The sequence below is a fragment of the Anabrus simplex genome, chromosome 2 (assembly GCF_040414725.1).
Source record: "Anabrus simplex isolate iqAnaSimp1 chromosome 2, ASM4041472v1, whole genome shotgun sequence".
NCBI classification, from domain to species: domain Eukaryota; kingdom Metazoa; phylum Arthropoda; class Insecta; order Orthoptera; family Tettigoniidae; genus Anabrus; species Anabrus simplex.
In genome coordinates this window covers 270,612,352-270,632,504 of record NC_090266.1, presented here as the reverse complement: position 1 = coordinate 270,632,504, position 20,153 = coordinate 270,612,352, and the positions used below count along the sequence as shown (strand labels likewise).

Sequence of the window (20,153 nt, the reverse complement as noted above, 5' to 3'; positions counted from 1 at the left end):
TTGAAGAGTGGTTATGAATAAAAGGAACAGTAAAATGAAAGCTCAGAATAACTGGGAATGAGGGGAAAAAAGTAATTGACTGGGAATGGTTTGCTATGCAAGAGCAAGAAATTTACGCATATCACGGACAATGCTATGACGCCATCCAAGAGGAGTTGCAGGAAAGCTTGGAAAGGAAGATTTTTCCACTTCCAATGGGTGGTTGGAAAGTTTTAAGAGAGTTTTAAAAGACAATATTAGATAGTGTTGAAGGAGGTCTGCGGAGAGGCTGGAGACGTCGCTGAGGATTCATTGGTAGCACCTGTAGTGTTCTGTGAACTGTCCAGACTGGTGAACCAACTACACATGCCATATTCCAGATAATGTGATATGGATCTTCTACCACCATATCCAATCTAAGATTTATGAGGCCTTTCAATACCTTGGTTTTCTATGTGAGAAACAAATACAAATATGGTAAGCTGCTGCAAGGAACACTCATGAACTGAGTCTTTGTTAATTGGGAAATGTTTTCCATGAACAGCATATATTTCACTGTGTCTCATCATAAACTAACAGCATACCAAGATAATTGGCATTGAACAGGCAGTTTTCATTGAGAAAATGTCACTGGGTATAAAGCACTCATATGACTAATAATACTCCATGATCTTTTATCTCAACTGCTAGGTGGAGGCAGGAATTTTGTCACTACCAGCCCATAAGGAGGGAACTCTTCTTCTCTCTCTCAATTCTTCCCAACCCAAACTTTGCAACATTTTTGTAACGCTACTCTTTTGTCGGAAATCACCCAGAACAAATCGAGCTGCTTTTCTTTGGATTTTTTCCAATTCTTGAATCAGGTAATCTTGGTGAGGGTCCCATACACTGGAACCATACTGTAGTTGGGGTCTTACCAGAGTCTTATATGCCCACTCCTTTACATCCTTACTACAACACCTAAACACCCTCATAACCATGTGCAGAGATCTGTACCCTTTATTTATAATCCCATTTATGTGATTACCCCAATGAAGATCTTTCCTTATATTAACACCTAGATACTTACAATGATCCCCAAAAGGAACTTTCACCGTATCAACGCAGCAATTAAAACTGAGAGGACTTTTCCTATTTGTGAAACTCACAACCTGACTTTTAACCCCGTTTATCAACATACCATTGCCTGCTGTCCATCTCACAACATTTTCGAGGTCACGTTGCAGTTGCTCACAATCTTGTAACTTATTTATCACTCTATAGAGAATAACATCATCCGCAAAAAGCCTTGCCTCCGATTCCACTCCTTTACATATATCATTTATATATATAAGAAAACATAAAGGTCCGATAATACTGCCTTGAGGAATTCCCCTCTTAATTATTACAGGGTCAGATAAAGGAATGGTATGCAGTACAACATCGGGAAAGGCAAGACAGTAAGAGAGAGAATGGAAAATGAAGTCTGAACAATGTATGAGGAAACAGACTTTTTTTACAATTTGCTGCAGGTGGTCTAATGGCGACGATGGGATAGGAAAGGCCTATGAGATGGAAGAAAGCACCCGTGGCCTTACATAAGGTACAGCCCCACCATTTGCCTGGCATGAAAATGGGAAATCAAGGGAAAAAACATATTCAGGGCTGCCAACAGTGGGGCTTGAACCCACTATCTCTCGGATGCAAGCTCACAGCTGTGCGCTCCCAACTGCATGACTAACTCCCTTGATGACCTGTATGTGTTCCTTTTAATTTTTGTATTTAATAAGTTGATTTGTATTTGTTTGTTCCATTCAGTTACCCATGATGAATAAGTTCAGTATTAACAACATGACTGGAACATTACACCTACTTTTCAAATACTTAGAGTACTAAACTTGTATTACTGGGTGAGTTGACCGTGTGGTTAGGGGTGCACAGCTATGAGCTTGCATCAGGGAGATAGTGGATTCGAACCCTACTGTTGGCAGCCCTGTAGACGGTTTTCCGTGGTTTCCCATTTTCACACCAGGCAAATGCTGAGGCTGTACTTTAATTAAGGCCATGGCCGCTTCTTTCCCTCTCCTAGGCCCATCCCTTCGTCGCCATAGGACCTATTTGTGTTGATGCGACATAAAGCCAAAGCCATAAAGCCACACTATGCACTAGCCTTGCGTCTTGGGAGGTATGCTAAGTCCCAACTGAGGAGCCCAACTTAGCACACGAGGGCGAAATGCAGGCAACCAAGAATGAGTTAGCTGGAAAATTTATAATGTCCAATAACGGACCATTATATTGGTATTATTATAAAGCCAATTGCCAAAGAACTTGTATTATTTAGATTAACTTGATTTATAATCAGAAATTTCTCTACACAACAGTAAAGCTGAAATGTCTCTTGGAATAATAAGACTTGTATAAATAACAAACAATATTTAACATCACTGTTATCATTTTCTTTTTTTAAAGTGTCAGTTATTAAGGTCAGATCCTGTTTATGCGGCAGAAAAACCCTTGGAATATTTTGTTACCAGGAGATTATATAACTAAAAGGGATACATGATGGCAGGAAGGGAATGAGGTGCAAGCTTTTAACTGTACTTACCCAATGTTGAAATTGCGGTCATCTTGAACCCACTTGATGTTCACCATTTCATCTGGGAGCACTGCACCTGCTGGCCCACATCTTACACTGAAGTCTTGCATCTTGCGTAATGCACTTCTAAGTTCCTGGAAATATACAGTGATTAGGACTGATAAGAAGCCGATGCCCAAAATGTGGAAACAGGCAATTTATTACGCATGTAACAATCTGGATAACAGGTGTAATTGATTCGAACACTGGTGTGCTGCAACGTGGTTGAATGGAGTAATGAACAATTATCACTTCATCCTGAGAATGTTCACCATTGCAACACATATTTACTTGAAATAGAGATAGAAGATGAGGTTTATTACTATAATGCTGTATGTTTCATTGACATTCCATATACACCAACTTTTGGCTAAGTGAGGATAGCAACAGGAAATTATCACCTAGCTCCTCATTTCCCTGGTATGTCTGTTCATTGACTCCAGGGCTTTGTATGACAGCTGATGATCAAACTGTTAATGAACCAACCAGCCTTCGGACTAAGGACTCGACAAACAAGCAGGCAGGGGCAGACAGACATATATACCTTCATAATGAACTGAAGCCATTATTTTAAAAATATTAATCAAAAACATGTAAAGCAAATATTCATCTAGAAACACCCTGCATTTCATGTTATACTGGGTCGTCTAATTTTCTGGTAACTGGGTGGTCCCACGAAATATGTCTGCAGATAAGCCTCTGCTCAAGGACAGCTGCAACCACGAGACGAGAGGGGTTTACTGAACTGCTATGTTGCCTTCAAATCTCATGTTACCCAGTGTCTTCTGAACAGTGAAAGAGAAAACATGTATCTAATCTTAGGGTAACATCTCGTAAGAGTACAAAATGACAAATAATAGGCCTAATTACTCAATTCCACGAGTGTTCATTTATGATTTGTATGTCTGTATAGAGCCTGTCTGTGCAGTGAGATTTTTTGCAGAGAAATTCCAAAGTGTTAGAGTTCTAAATCTTAAATGGATTCATAAATTCATTGAAAATTTCGTACAGTGGGAAGTACTGTATTTACAAGATATAACAAAAACACTTCCCAGTCTGTCAAACACACAACAATTTCAATATAAATTTTAACACTATAATCATACGTGTGAAAAAATACACACTATTATACAGAGAATGACATGTTTCATTCTGCACGAACATCCTCAGATTCTATCAAATCAATTGAAACATGCGTATATATGTACGGTATTGTTTACGTTGCGTAAACTTGTCAATGATAGAGAGTTAGGTGATAATATGAACAAGTATCGACAAATAATGAGTTTACAAGTATAAACATAATGAAAAAACTTCTGTACTTATCTAAACTGCTGCTGATAAGTCCATTGTCACCAAACACCATTTCAGGACTATGGTCATGGAGAGGCAAATTGAATGTTTTGAGCAAGCATACTGTTTGCGGAGAGGGGAGGGGAGCAGGAGAGGGGTGAGTAGAATGTTGTGGACCCTTCCTATTGGATGTTATAGTCTAGCATACTGTACCGTGGAGAGGGGAGGGGGAAATAGGGGCGGAGTGAGTGGAGTGCTGTGGAATCTTCCTTATCACTGGAGAGGGAAGAGAATTATATTAACCTTCATGTTACAATGTATTTTATGTAATATGGATGAATGTAAGTTAATGATTTTAGGTAAATGAAGTATGGAATTGAAATAATAATAATAATAATAATAATAATAATAATAATAATAATAATAACAACAACAATAATAGTAATGAAAAACTTTGGAATGAAATATGACAGGGAAAACCGGAGTACCAGGAGAAAAATCTGTCCCGCTTCCGCTCTGTCCAGAACAAATCCTGCATGGAGTGACCGGGATTTGAACCACGGAACCCAGCGGTGAGAGGCCGGCGTGCTGCCCCCTGAGCCACAGAGGCTAGTCTCTATTATTATTATTATTATTATTATAATACCACTTTATAAAGGAAAGGGTGGAAAAAAGAAACCTGAGAACTACAGACCAGTCAGCCCGACCAGTATAGTTTGTAAAATACTGGAGAGTTTAATAGCAAACAATATTCGAGGGGTATGTGAAGATACAAAATTGGTTCAGGAGCCAGTATGGATTAAGAAAGAAATCTTCTGGTGAGGCACAACTGGTGGGATTTCAGCAGGACATATCAGATCAGTTGGATTCAGGAGGCCAGTTGGATTACATAGCCATAGACCTTTCCCAGGCATTTGACAGAGTGGAACATGAAATATTATCAAAGAAACTGGAGGGAAACTGGACATAAGGGTTATATGTTGGTTAATAATATTTCTAAATTCAAGGGTTCAAATATTCAAAGTAGGAAATCATGCATCATAAGAAGAGAAAGTTTGGAAGGGAATTCCACAGGGTAGTATAATCGGCCCATTACTATTCTTAACATATACAAGTAATTTAGGGAACACCATAACATCAAAAATAATGACATAATTGTTTATAGGGAAAAAAATAACAAAGAGGATTGTACAGAATTACAAAGGGACCTTGACAGTATCCAACAATGGGTTGAAGAGAATAATATGAAGATGAATGGAGGCAAATTAATTGTCAACAACATTTACAAACAGAAGCTTAAAAACTGAATTTGAACATACTTTGGATGAGGTAATTTTCCCAAAAAGATGGCAAGTGCAAATATTAAGGTGTGAGATTTGAAAGTAATTTGCACTGGAAGGGTCATGTTGATGACATTGTTGGGAAAGCATACAGATCGTTACATGTCATAATGACACTACTTAACGGATGCAACAAAGAATTAAAAGAGAAAAGTTAACTTAAGTATGGTTCGTCCATTCTTGGAATATGCAAACAGTGTTTGGGATCCTCACCAGGAATACCTAATAAAAGAAACAGATGGTGTGCAGAGGAAAGCAGCAAGACTTTTAACAGGGGATTTCAGAAGAAAGAGTAGTGTATCAGGAATGTTAGAGAAATTTGGGTGGGAAGCTTTAAGTAAGAGAAGGGAGAAAACTAGACTTATAAGGACTATATACAGCCTATACAGGAGAGGAAGCTTGAGGGGAAATCTGTGAGAGGATAATTATATCGGCAGGGCTAATCACAAGTATAAAATTAGACAGGATTTTAGCAGAAATAATTGGGGTAAATTTTCAATCAATGGGAACGGCATGAAGGAATGCAACAGTTTACCTGGGGAAGTGTTTGATCCTTTCCCAAAACTTGTACAGATATTCAAGAAAATAATAAACGGGAACAGAGAAAAGAAGTTTTAGAGGACATTCGACCTGTGTAGATTATTGTAAATAAAGAAATTTTGTGAATAAATTAATTCTGGACAGCTGAAGTAGGGGACTGCCTGTAGGGGTGAAGTACAGTGGGGACTTCGAGGGCCCTGGGACTGCCACGGTAGCTGTGAAGACCCTTCAGGAAGTCTGAAAAGCAGTGCCAAATGGGGCTCTGGTTAAGATGCAGCAGGTCGTTATGCACGTTAGGTACAGAAATGGGTTTTAAAAAAAGCAATGTACATTTAAATCTTATAGCAATTGTATAGTGTTTTTTGAAGTGATTCCACATACTGTTTATGAGTTGATGATGTAAGTTACAGAAGATATTATGAGTAGAATTTTGTAAATAATATACATTTATTAGGTCCCAGGAATCAACCTGGGAAGAGTCCTTGTGACTCTGGGAAAATAGTAGTGAAATGCGTCGTTACCAAACTCTTGCAACAATAATATATTGGGTTCAGCAAGAGAACCCAACTAGCCTCTTTCACTACAACTCCAGCATGTAACCTACACGAGGTGCCCCCTGTTAAGCTGAGCAACCCAGTGGAAGGTTGAGTAACCAATCCCAGCGGGAAGCTGGGTTTGTGAACAGATCAGTGCTGGGCGCTTCAAGGCTTACAACCTTGATAGTTAAACACTACGTTACCTTCGGGTAACCCCACTAAACTTTTTTGTAACTCTGGAAACATGGGGCAAACGACTAATTGGAAATCTTCCCCAGGTGGAAACAAATCCACCCCCACTCGCAGCGGGGCAAGCAGGCCATCAGATTTTGGGGAGCCTGCATCTTCATGTAAGAGGAAGAAACACATCAACTATCTGGTAATGATAAACATTAATTCCATCCTACAAACGGGAAAACTGAAACACACATTGGATGCCCTATCAAAACACAAAATCCTTGTAACGGCTTTAGAGGAGACAAGATTTACGTACGAAGAACCTTTTGAGTCACACGGCTTCAGGATCTACAAGGGACAGCCAGGTCAGAGAGTGATGAAGAATATGCCTCACCTGGGTACAGGCTTAATAGTCAACAACAAAATGATCAAATCCATTATCTCTTTCTAATTACCAAATGGGAGAACGTCCACTATAGCCTTCAGAAGTCTCAAAAAAGCCTACACGATTGTTAACTTCCATGCACCTACCAATGATACTAATAAGAGTGATATTGAAAGTGTTGAATACTTTTGGGAAGAACTGGAAGAGACAATTGATAAGATTCCAGAACATCACGTGATCATCTTGATGGGGGACTTTAATGCCCAGATTGGTAAGGAGCGCAGGTTTAAGAACATAGTCTGAGAATACCCGGCCCACAAGAGAACCAATTGTAATGGTGAGAGGCTGATCAATCTGTGTAAAAATCACAAACATGTTCTGAAATCTACAGCAATCAGACACCTACCCCGAAAAGCCAAGACCTGGAGGTGTCCCAATCCCTTGTTAGGAGAGTACCAGCTAGATGACATTGCCATCAATAGAAGGAATAGCAAGGAAATAATGAATGTCAAGGTATTGAGAGGCACCAATATTGATTCAGATCACTACCTATCTTTGGTCAAAGCAAATTTCATTCCACTCACAAAGTGCAGAGGTAAAAATTACACCAGGCCCAGAATCCCAAAATTTAATCCAGCCCAGTTGAAAGAGAACAACAACTTTACTAAGGTCCTAAGCAATAATCAGAATAAAACGGATTGGCCTAACCTACAGAAGGCACTGATAGATGCAGCAACAGAAACCATCCTTGTAACCAGAAGGTGTAAGCACCCATGGTGGACACCAACATGTGATAAGGCAATAGAGGAGAGAAGACAGGCATTGGTGAAATGGAACTGCAACAAAACCACGGAAAATCATACAGCCTTCCTAACAGTCAGAAAGAACACGGCCAACACAATCAGAAATGCTAAGAGGCAATTTAACAACATCATAGATCAGGCAGAGAAAGACTTTCAAAGGAACAACACCAGTAACTTGTACAAAACTCCAAAATCTCAGACAAATGCTTACTCAACCCCTACACTTCACCTTCAAGGACCAGACAGAGAACTGAAAATGAACAATGAAGATTGTACTACAGCCCTTGAAAAATATTTTGATGACCTCCTCAATGCAGAAGAACCAGAGGAAAAACTACAATTTCAACCCAAGAATGTTATTAACTCTGACTCCCTTCCTCCTACCAAAGAAGAAATCAAACAGATCATCTCTGAACTGAAATCTAAAAGAGCAGCAGGCGAAGATGGCATCATTGCAGAATTATGCAAACATGCAGATGAAGAGTCAATTGACAGTATCCTCAGAATCATAACTGACATCTGGATAACAGAAACACTACCAAGGGATTGGACTTCAGCTATCATCCACCCGCTGCACAAGAAAGGAGACAAGTTAGACCCTAACAACTATAGAGGGGTCTCCCTCCTATCAGTGATTTGCAAAATCTTCTCCAAAGCATTGCTTAAAAAAGCGGAGGCACAATTAGACTCCTGCATAGGAGAATACCAAGCTGGATTTAGGAAGTCAAGGTCATGCACAGAGCAGATTCTGAACCTCAAAACTATCTTTACCTACAAAAACCTCAGCACCTCACCCTATGTAGCAATTTTCGTTGACTTCCAGAAGGCCTACGACTCGGTAGACAGACAGTCCCTCTTTGAGACATTGACTGAAATGGGACTGGATAAGAAGACTTTGAATCTTGTGAAGGCTACTCTAACGAACACCATGTCCAAAGTCACCATGTCCATCTGTACTGTACGCCTCAGAATGCCTAAACATGACCCGGAAAGGACAACTCAGAAAACTGGAACTGAAAGAGCGAAAGATCCTCAGAAGGATTATGGGTCCCATTAAAGAAGGAGATGGGTACAGAATCAGGCACAACAAGGAACTGTACAGTAAAATAGAGAGCATTACAACAGCTACAACAACTCTGGATTAAAAATTGGCTACAAAAAAGACAAGTTAACAGTCACTTGCTTAGCCTTCGCAGATGACCTCACACTCTTAGCTTCAAGTATGGAAGAAGCTACGTACCAGCTATCCTCCCTAGAACGCATAGCAGCTAACGTAGGGCTGAAGATCGCTGTCAACAGAACAGAATTTCTGACCAACATCAAAGAAGCACACAACTTCATTTCTTTGGGGGACAAAATAATACACAAGGCCAACTCATTCAAATATCTTGGAGAATGGATAACCCCAAATGTTAATGAAGACCTTCCAATGAAGTGTAGATGCACAAAATTAGAAAGAGCTTATCATCTTTGTAAGAACATTACAAGTCTAAATCCTTCTCCTTGAATCTTAAACTTAGACACTACAACACTGTAGTAAGACCATCTGTACTGTACGCCTCAGAATGCCTAAACATGACCCGGAAAGGACAACTCAGAAAACTGGAACTGAAAGAGCGAAAGATCCTCAGAAGGATTATGGGTCCCATTAAAGAAGGAGATGGGTACAGAATCAGGCACAACAAGGAACTGTACAGTAAAATAGAGAGCATTACAACAGCTATGAGGAAAAGAAGACTAATGTTCTATGGTTACGTAGTCAGGATGGACAGCCAGAGACTCACTTCAAGGATCTTTAACGATGTATCTAGAGGGAAAGCAACAAATGGCAAATGGACGAATTTAGTTCGGAAAGACCTACAATACCTAAACATTGATCACATTGACATTTACAACAGAGATAAGTTCAGAAATTTAGTCAAGATATCTGACTCTCTCCAGTCACTAACAACTAAATCACTGAGTCCAGGAGTAGGAGTGAAACGGACTCGAGAAAGAAAAGATATCCATAGCGCTAGAATGAAGGAATACTGGGCTCACAGGAAGAAAACAGCTCACCAGAGTTAGGAACCACGTGGTCCATTGTAGGCCTAAATGAAGAAGATGACGAAGAAGAAGAATATACATTTATTAAGGTTGAGCTGTGTGTTTAATAGAAAAATTGTCAATGTAAATTGTATAATGCTGTATTTTAGGAATAATGTCTTTTTTCTTTTAAATTTAAAATTTGGTGTTGAGAACACATGTATTTTTGTGTATCATTTTCCACTGAGGTAGACACTTCATTTGCAAATAAAGTGTTTTGATTTGATTTGATCTACAACTCTAAGAATATTACAGCTTGGAGTGATGCAGTTTCTGGTCAAAATAAGATTTTTCAGGTTAGAGCGTTGAAATTAACGATGTCACACTTGTAAAACAGATGCCTGATATAGTAAAAGATGTGATGGGAAGTGTGTTATGAGTTATGAGAGAGACAGCGAGAGAGAGAGAGAGAGAGAGAGAGAGAGAAGAAAAGAAAATGTGAAAGTTAACTGTATAGTGTTTTTATATTATGGAGGCAAGGGAAGACAATATTTTGGTACTCACATTAAAAGAGAGTGCAGTTCTATAGTGATGGGTAGTGATGTTTGCAGAATACAATCTAGGAATATCACACATGCGGTTGATATGATGCCTTGTACCATCTGCAAACTTAATTATGACATCCCCGTGATCAGTCCAAGTGTTCCTCAGTCCATGAACAGCCATGGCTGCCTTCAAAATTGCTAGACGAGTTGCAGTCAAGTCCTCCCGTATCGTGGTAGGTGTTCCTTTTAGTTGGCACTTCCATGTGAAAGCCTCTTGCCTGGAGTGGAAGGACGTAAACTTCACAATGATGGGCCAAGGTTTTCCGGGCACCTTCGGACCTACTCTGTGGCTTCTGTCAATGTCAGTTTTGGTTATCTTGGCCTCCAGTTTATGCTACAGGCTCACTACAGTGTAGTCTGTGTTCTCACCCTCACTTTCTGCAATACCAAACAGACATAAACTTGACCTTCTTTGGTACCGTTCCAGGGAGCCGCACTATGCCTCAACTTCTTAACTGACATGTTTTATTTCTTTTTCACGGCACTTAAGTTTTTTGTTTAGTTCATTCACCAATTCAGCATTGAACTGGAGACTACGCTCAAGTTCTTTCACCAAAATTTCCATCACCTGTCTCGCCACTGCATTCACAATACTGTCCATAAAGCCTTCGGACAGCACTACCTCGGCCAGTGCCTTTCTCACCGCCAGTTTGATTTGGATGGCACTACCGACGACACTACCGCTGCTAGCTTTACTAGGATGGTGATCCATTTTTAGTATTATTCTAATATAAACAAAAATATTGATTCAAAACTGCTCTCAACTTGAACCCTGGAACACGTTCCACAGATCTGCATGTTTCCTTACCACACATTGTTTCTGTTCACTTACAAAATTTGCTTCAACCGAGAGCTGATTTATTTGCGTGCTTCCATGAGCACAGCAACAAGCATTATTATAATGAAAACCGGGCGAGTTGGCCGTGCGCGTAGAGGCGCGCGGCTGTGAAGCTTGCATCCGGGAGATAGTAGGTTCGAATCCCACTATCGGCAGCCCTGAAAATGGTTTTCCATGGTTTCCCATTTTCACACCAGGCAAATGCTGGGGCTGTACCTTAATTAAGGCCACGGCCGCTTCCTTCCAACTCCTAGGCCTTTCCCATCCCATCGTCGCCATAAGACCTATCTGTGTCGGTGCAATGTAAATCCCATAGCAAAAAAAAAAAAATATATAATGAAAAACCATACTCTAAAGGCTGTTAAGCGCTAATTTAAAGAGTAAGTGTTGTCCAGATCATGTGAGTAGAGCAAATAGTGAAAGGGGGGGGGAGGGGATTTTTGAAATGTATATGGTCATTTAGGTTAGTTACGTTAGCTTTTTTTGCGACGTAAATTTCAACGGCTTCCTTTACATTCAAAGATTTACTTTTATTTTCGATGTGCAAAATTGTTACATCTGTGTTGATGCCTGTGAAATGGTGTGAACTATCGTATATGTGTTCCCCGAAGGCTAAATGCTGATTATATCTGATTGCGTTCTTGTGTTCTTTGTATCTTGTGTGGAAATTACGTTTTGTTTGACCTATATATGTGGCATTGCAGTTAGGTTCTTGGCACTTGAATTCATAGACTCTGGACTTTCAGAGAGGGTCATTTTTTGTTTAGACTGCACTTGCTGATGTGTCTCTGGAGTGTATTGTTCATTCTAAAGGCTACTTTTAAACCTTCTTTCTTGAAAATGTTAGCTACTTTGTATGTGTTTTTGTTAATGTAGTTGAGAACCACGTATTTTTCCCTGTCATGTGTGGTTGTTTCCCAGGCATTGTTCTTATGTTTATTTAATAGTTTATCTACTGTGTCCGGAGGGTGGTTGTTTTCTTTCGTGATTTGTTTAATGATTTGTACCTCTTCATTGAAATCCATTGTGCTCATTGATACGGAAATAGCTCTGTGTATCATTGTATTCAGTCCTATTTTGTGTCTGTATGGGTGGTTCAATTCGTTGTCAATAGTGTATGACATCTGAGTAAGCATTCTGTATACTTTGTAAGACAGGTTGTCATTTCTGTTGATTGGGATGTTTAAATACCGTATTTATGTGAATAATCCCCACATAGTTTTATAAAATTTGAGGCACTATATTGGGGTGCGGGTTTTATTTGCATCAATGTTGGCATTTAATTTTTTCAAAATGAGCCTTCCTAAAGTTAGGGTGCGAGGATTATTCGGTGGCAGGGATTATTCCCCTAAATACAGGATTTTAATTTCTTGTTAGTTTCTCATACTAATGTGAACTTGATGGACTTGTGTAAAGAATTTAGTGTGTTCACTGGTGATATTATCTATATATATAAAATAAGAGTTTTGTCTGTACATTGCTCAAAATTTGAAAAGAATTGTATTTCTGTATTGGTCATGTTCACAGTAACAAGAAAATGCATTTTTTACTTTTCCGTAATTTCTGTCTGTCTGTCTGTCTGTCTGTCTGTATGTATGTATGTATGTACACGCATCACGAGAAAACGGCTGAAGAGAATTTAATGAAAATCGGAATGTGAAGCCGGGTGATGAACCGCTACAATCTAGGCCATAAATTATTTTAATCACACTGAGCAAAATGGTAGTTTAGGGGAAGGCCTGAAATTTAATTCTCAAATATTTATGTTATTGGTGGTTGTGTCTTAATGAAAATCGCTTGACAAGGATGGGAAATAAGTCGCTACAATATAGGCTATACACGCTGAGAAAAATTGTAGTTTAGGGGAAGGCCTAAAATTTAATTGTCAAATATTTATTTTATTACTGGTCGTATCTTCACGAAAATTGGTATGCAAAGTCGGGGAATAGGTCGCTATAATCTAGGCTATCAATAATGTTATTCGCACTGAGTGAAATGGTAGTTTAGGGGAAAGCCTAGAATGTAATCTATATATCTATATATATAAAATAAGTGTTTTGCCTGTACATTGCTCAGAATTTGAAATGAATGGTATTTCTGTATCTGTCATGTCCACAATAACAAAGAAATGCATTTTTTACTTTTCCACAATTTCTGTCTGTCTGTCTGTCTGATTGTACACGCATCAATAGAAAACGGTTGAAGAGAATTTAATGAAAATCGGTATGTAATGTCGGGTGATGAACGACTACAAGCTCGGCTATAAATTATTTTATTCACGCTGAGTGAAATGGTAGTTTAGGGGAAGGCCTGAAATGTAATTCTCAAATAAGTTATTTATGTTATTGGTGGTCGTATCGATAAATCTGTATATATAAAATAAGAGTTTTGTCTGTACATTACTCAGAATTTGAAAAGAATGGTATTTCTGTGTTGGTTATATCCACAGTGACAACAAAATGCATTTTTACTTTTCCGTAAGTTCTGTCTGTCTGTCTGTCTGTCTGTATGTATGTATGTATGTATGTTCACGCATCACGATAAAACGGCTGAAGAGAATTTAATGAAAATCGGTATGTACTGTCGGGTGATGAACCACTGCAATCTAGGCTACAAATTATTATATGCACGTTGAGTGAAATGGTAGTTTAGGGGAAGGCCTGAAATGTAATTCTCAAATAAGTTATTTATGTTATTAGTGGTCGTATCGATAAATACTACATAACTAACCTAACTTTAGTTATGTCATTAGTTAGTAGTAGTTACGTAAGAAGTTATTAAATTTCCGATCACTTATGTCTTATACATTGTTACCGTACCGCATATAATCAGAGATATTCATGAATTTGGATTTTTGTTACTAAGTCCATATCAGCGCCGAGTCACGAGAAAATGGGTAAACAGAATTTAGTGAAAATTGGTATGTAAATTCTGAGAATAAGGAACTATAGTCTACGATATAAATAATTTTGTAAGACACCCTAATATCACAGAGTTGAAAGAAAACTAATGTGAAGGCCTGCAATATAGAAAGCACATAAACTTTATCAACAATAACATTACATTGACCACTGTTTGTTGTGATGTGCTTTTTGTCTTCTGTTTCCTCTCATCCCCGATAGATAGGATTACTGCAGCGTACCGAGGTTTTTTTAAAATTTGCTTGACGTCACACCGACATAGGTAGGTCTATGACGACGATGGGATAGGAAATGAATAGTGGTGTGAAGGAAGCGGCCTTGGCTTTAAGGTACGGCCTGGTATGACTGGTGTGAAAATGGGAAACCACGGAATACTATCTTCAGGGTTGCCGGCAGTGGGGTTCGAATCCACTCTCTCCCGGATACAAGCTCACAGCTTCGCGCCCTTAACCACACAGGCAACTTGCCTGGTCGTAGCGACTGTAACAGCCTGCCTGTATATTGGCGGGAAGTAGCTGGGGAGTAAGATAACTTCCTTCTGTAGCATGCTATTCCTTTGGTTCATACATTTTATGATATATCTGGTACGTAACACACTGGCTCATCATAGTATTCGAGCTATTCAATCCCTACTCTGAGGCACTGATTGGAATGAGTAGTGTGCATATTTAACAGAATAATGATAGAGGAGTGTTCACGGCAGTCTGCGGCCTGGTTATTCCAGCTCTGGAACTTAGGACTCTTAGATCGGCACCGTAGTACTGTTCGTTGAAAGAGAGAAAGTGTGCGATTTTTCATTTGATCGAATATTTTATATGATAACATTGCTTTCAATCGCTACATTCCTACTGACGTTTTTGTAATGACCTATGTTGAATTCAGTTAGGAAAACCACCAAGTCAGTCTTTCTGAGAATCCCGTAGCGAAGCACGGGTACATCAGATAGTTATCATATATGCATGTTATGTCATCTGCATATCTGCTCCAGTGCAAGATTCCTTTTGAATGCTGGCCTGTTAAGAAGATGCTTTCGAAGTTATTCAGAGAAATATTTGCTATTATACCTCACAATAGTGAGCCCATGGCTAAACCTTCTTTTTGGCAATAGATTTTGTCGTTGAATGTAAAGCAATTTTAGTGTAACGTTGTTCTAAAAAGGCTAATAATTTCTTTCTTTTCTTGTAGCAAAGTGTTTTCTTTAAGAAGATTTTCAATATTTTTAATTGACTCATCTATTGGTACGTTGGTGTACATGTTGGTGATGTCAAAGGATATCATACGTGTGGTCTCTGTTATTTTAAGTTTATTTAGTTCTTTAATTAGTTCTAGGCTGTTTTTAATTAATCTGTCTTCTCTAAGTGAGATTTTTCTTTTAGAATTTGGTTGAGTAGATTGCTTAATTCGTAACTTGGCACATCTTTCAAATTTACTATTGGTCTAATGGGACACGAGTATTTTGTGTATTTTGGAGAGGATTCTTAGTGTGGGGAGTTTGGGATTTTTGATGGTGAGGCTTTTCTTTTCTTGTTTTGTAAGAATAAAGTCTGTTTCCTTGATTATAGCTTCATTATGGCTGTTGTGTTCCCTTTATCTGCTTTTGTGATGACAAGGTTGTCATTTTTAATTTTGTTCTTAACTGTTTTTAATGCTGAGTATTGAGTGGTACAATTCGGTTGTTTGGTGGAATTTTCTTGTACGATTATTTTTAGGGCTTAGAATCTCAAGGATAATTTAATAAACACTACCTGTTCATTACTTTTAATACTTGTAATAATTTTAGGGCTTTGTTTGTGGCTACATTTTTTATTATTTCTCTTTGTGGGGAGGGGATTTTGTCGCAAGCAATTTCTACGTCAGTGATGAGCAGTTTTATGTTGTTTTTGTTGTGTTGTTCCTGGCAATTGAATTTGAGTCCCTTTTCTAGCAAATTTATTGCCCACCCGCAAGATCCCTGGGTGGTTACAAATGCGGGCTTTTGAGCGTAACAACACACATAAGAGGCCCACCTCCGAGCAGCACGCACATCAAATATTTTTAATAGGTCTACAACTAACCCTCAAAAACCAATAAAAAATAAAGAGGGGACCATGGCCACATGACCCTTTTAGTCGCCTTGTACGACAGGCAGGGATTACATGTGAATGTATTCAGACCCTCCCATCCAGAATGGGTCCAACACATTGTACCAAACCGCAATCCATATCTGCGCCTAGGTCGCTCCTTTTAGTCGCCTCTTATGACAGGCAGGGGATACCGTGGGTGTATTCTACATGTGCATTACATGACACCATGGTATCATCATGCGTAGTGCTTATGAGGCACATATCCTTTTTATCCTTCCACTTCATTATCACGAGTTTCCCGTAATAAACTGCCACATTTTCTCCCTTCCTGAGTGGGCTGTTTTTTTATTTCCGCCGGAATGCCTGTCAATTTTGATGCAATGTATGCATTGCATCTGTCTCCATATCACACAGATTGTTGTACAAATCTGGGCTCGAGAACCAATCATGCATTGTTACGCAATACCCTTTGTTTAGAAGCGGTGCCATGAGTTGCAAAATAACTTTCGAACCATATGGTTTATTGTTCAGAGTCATCAAACTGGGTGTCTTTTCCTATATACACTAAGAAACTCCAAACATAACCAGACTTAGATTCACACAGTTCGGAAACTGCTATTCAAGTGGTCCAGAATAGGTTTCAATTTGTAGTTTCTTCGGACCACATGTGGCTTCATCGTATGCTTTGTTATTGACAAAAGTGTAAAAATTTGAGAAGGAGATGAAATAATCTTTCAGAGAACAGCTCCAAAAATATTGGAGTCTCTAATATCTGTCTACAACAAAAGTAGCTCTTGTTGTCAGGTAGCTGATGAATGCCTTGCAAGAGAAAAAATGCAAGTGAAGTCATAATTTTATCTTAGTAATTCACTTTCTGTAATAATCACATAACCACATTTCAGTTGAGAATTGTAGTATAGATACGGTATATTAGATAGTATCCTGCCTGTTACATTTGTGTGTATTTTTGTGCGAACGGTAGGTTTAATATCTATTACAGCATAGTAGTATAAAGTAGTACTAATATTAATCTATCTACGTGTTTAACTTTGTTGGTAATCCTTGAGTTCCGGTAGTTCTTGTGAATATCTAACTTTAGGCCTAATTGCAATTTTCATTTCTGTTTGTGCTTAGTAATAACCTATTGTAACTAGGATACGTCAGAATGTACTTTAAAAATTATTGTAATGTATTATAGTAACTTATTAGAAATTAGAGCACTTATTCTATTATTTTGAGTACTCTTGCAAATTTCTGACTTTAATTGTAATTTCCCTTTCCGTTTGTGTTTAGTAATAACCTGTTGTAATTAGAATACGTCTGAATGCAGTTTAAAATTATTTTAGTGTACTGTAGTATCTGAACGTAGTTTAAAATTATTGTAGTGTATTATAGTATTTCATAAGAAAATAGTGTATTTATTCTATTACTGTGAAATATTTGTGTAGTATAGTATCTGTGGTATCTGTAGTAACTCTCTTACTAGAATTCTGTTGTAGTAATTAGGGTAGACTTAACTGCAGTTTAGAATTGTGTAATTCTTGTGTATCATTCTCTGTTTCCAGTAATTAACAGTAATTTTCATCCTGTTAGGGTGTTGTAGGAATAAAAAAATCACACAACTAAGTAGTATTGTAGTGTAGTAGTAGCAGCCTATATTAATTACCTTATTGTCATGTGATTTTTGTGAACTATCCTAGACAATATTTCTTTCCTTTCATTTTTATTTTGCACAGAAATAGTTATCTTATTTTTCCTTTTCTTTTCATTATTCAGTAAAGAATGGCTAAGGAGTGCAAGTGTAGGAACTGTGGGGGTGGCCAGGCATTAAGGAGTATGAGGGAGGAGTTGGAGAGTTTGAGGAAGATAATTAGGATTCTCTCAGAGGACAGGAAGGAAAGCAGGCCTCCCTCCAACAACGTACAGGATACAGTAAGTGTAAAAGAGGGATGGGAAGGAAAGGGGGGAATTGGAGAAGGCAGGTAGTTGAATGTTTTAAGGAGAAGGAGATTGCAGTCTAAGGGCTCCATTCAGAATGAGAATTCAGGACAGGTGTCTGTGAGAAATCGGTAAGAGTCACTGCAGGTAGAACAACCAAGGAGAGATGAGAAACAGGGAGTTGTTGCTGAAAAGTGCGGAGGTAAGAGAAAGGGAAACTGTAGGAAAGGGAAATCTGGAGTAGTGGATAGGAAAAGAAAGTGGAACAGGGTCATGGGATGGAGAAAAGGGAGAAGGAAGCAGCTTCTGCAGCCGTCAGGAAAGATACGACTGACCACGAGGGGAGGGAATTAAATGAGGTGGGTAGGGTTGAGGCTCTGGTCATGGGGGATTCCATTGTTAGACATGTCGGGAAAGTGTGTGGAGAAAAGGGTAACAGGGTAGAGTGTTATCCAGGAATTAGGTTAAGGTAGATGTTGAGGAAAGTAGAAGAGAAGGAGGAGAGAAAGGAGAAAGTGGTAGTTTTTCGCGTTGGTACTAACAACGTAAGACAAGCAGGTATAAGTGCCAACATAGTTGGGGATGTGTGGGACCTAGTAAATGCAGCACAGGTGAAGTTTAAGGAAGCGGAGATTATTAATAGTGGAATACTGTATAGGAGGGATACTGACTGGAAGGTGATTGGGGATTTAAATGAGACTATGGAGTGGGCATGTGGGAAACTGGGAGCGAGATTTTTAGATCCTGATGGGTGGGTAGCAGATAGGGATCTGCGCTTAGATAGCCTTCACTTAAACCGCAGTGGTACATATAAGTTAGGAAATTTGTTCGGAAGGGTTATAGGGAGGTACATTCAGGGAAACGGGCTGGCCTAGGGAGCGGTGATAAGGGAACAGGGAACTACATGTCAAGTAGAGATGACATAAAATTTTCTCACGGAACTGAAGTGTGTATCGTAGAGATAGGATAGGAATGGTAGGAGGGAGAGTATTCATTCTGGTGAAAGAAGAACTTGTAAGCTACTAAAAAGTTAAAGATGACAAACATGAAATTCTAGGTGTAAGGCTCATCTCTAAAGATAATAGGCAACTTGATGTCTTTGGAGTGTACAGACCGGGAAGGGGTACCGCAGATGCTGATTCAGAATTATTTGATAAGATAATCAGCTATGTGGGAAACGATAACGAAAGAAACGTGATTTTTTTTTTTGCTAGGGGCTTTACGTCGCACCGACACAGATAGGTCTTATGGCGACGATGGGATAGGAAAGGCCTAGGAGTTGGAAGGAAGCGGCCGTGGCCTTAATTAAGGTACAGCCCCAGCATTTGCCTGGTGTGAAAATGGGAAACCACGGAAAACCATTTTCAGGGCTGCCGATAGTGGGATTCGAACCTACTATCTCCCGGATGCAAGCTCACAGCCGCGCGCCTCTACGCATACGGCCAACTCGCCCGGTAAACGTGATTGTAGCGGGTGATCTCAATTTACCACATGTCAATTGGGAAGGTAATGGGAACAACAGGAAGCATGACCAACAAATGGCAAATAAGTTAATATGTGAAGGTCAGCTGATTCAGAAAGTGATGGAACCAACTAGAGGGAAAAATATTCTGGATGTGGTGCTGGTAAAACCAGATGAGCTCTATAGAGAAACAGAAGTAACAGATGGTATTAGTGATCACGAAGCTGTTTTTGTGGTAGTTAAAAATAAATGTGAAAGAAAGTAAGATATTAAAATTAGGATTATTAGGCAGTACCATACGGCTGATATAAAACAGGCAAGAGGGAGTTTTTGAAAAGTAACTAGATCGGTGGAAAATGGTAAATAAGAATGTAAACAGACTCTGGGATGGATTTAAAGCAATTGTTGAGGAATGAGAAAATAGGTTTGTACCTTTAAAGGTGGTAAGGAATGGTAAAGATCCACTATATTATAACAGAGAAGTAAAGAGACTAAGGAGGAGGTACAGGTTGGAAAGAAATAGAGTTAGAAATGGCTGTGGAAGTAAGGAGAAAATGAAGGAACTTACTAGGAAATTTAATCTAGCAAAGAAGTCAATCAAGGATAACATAATGGCAAGCTAATTGGTGGTCAT

At 38.9% G+C, this 20,153-nt stretch overlaps 1 protein-coding gene across 1 annotated transcript in view; it reads right to left on the bottom strand.

Annotated features, from left to right (window-relative positions):
* The window catches only part of Sara (Smad anchor for receptor activation), a 431,539-nt gene that overhangs the window by 61,349 nt on the left and 350,037 nt on the right, over window positions 1-20,153 (bottom strand). Inside the window, exon 16 of the mRNA XM_067140577.2 lies at window positions 2,564-2,688. Within this exon, the coding sequence (XP_066996678.2) occupies window positions 2,564-2,688 (125 nt within the window). The remainder of the gene's footprint in view (window positions 1-2,563; window positions 2,689-20,153) is intronic.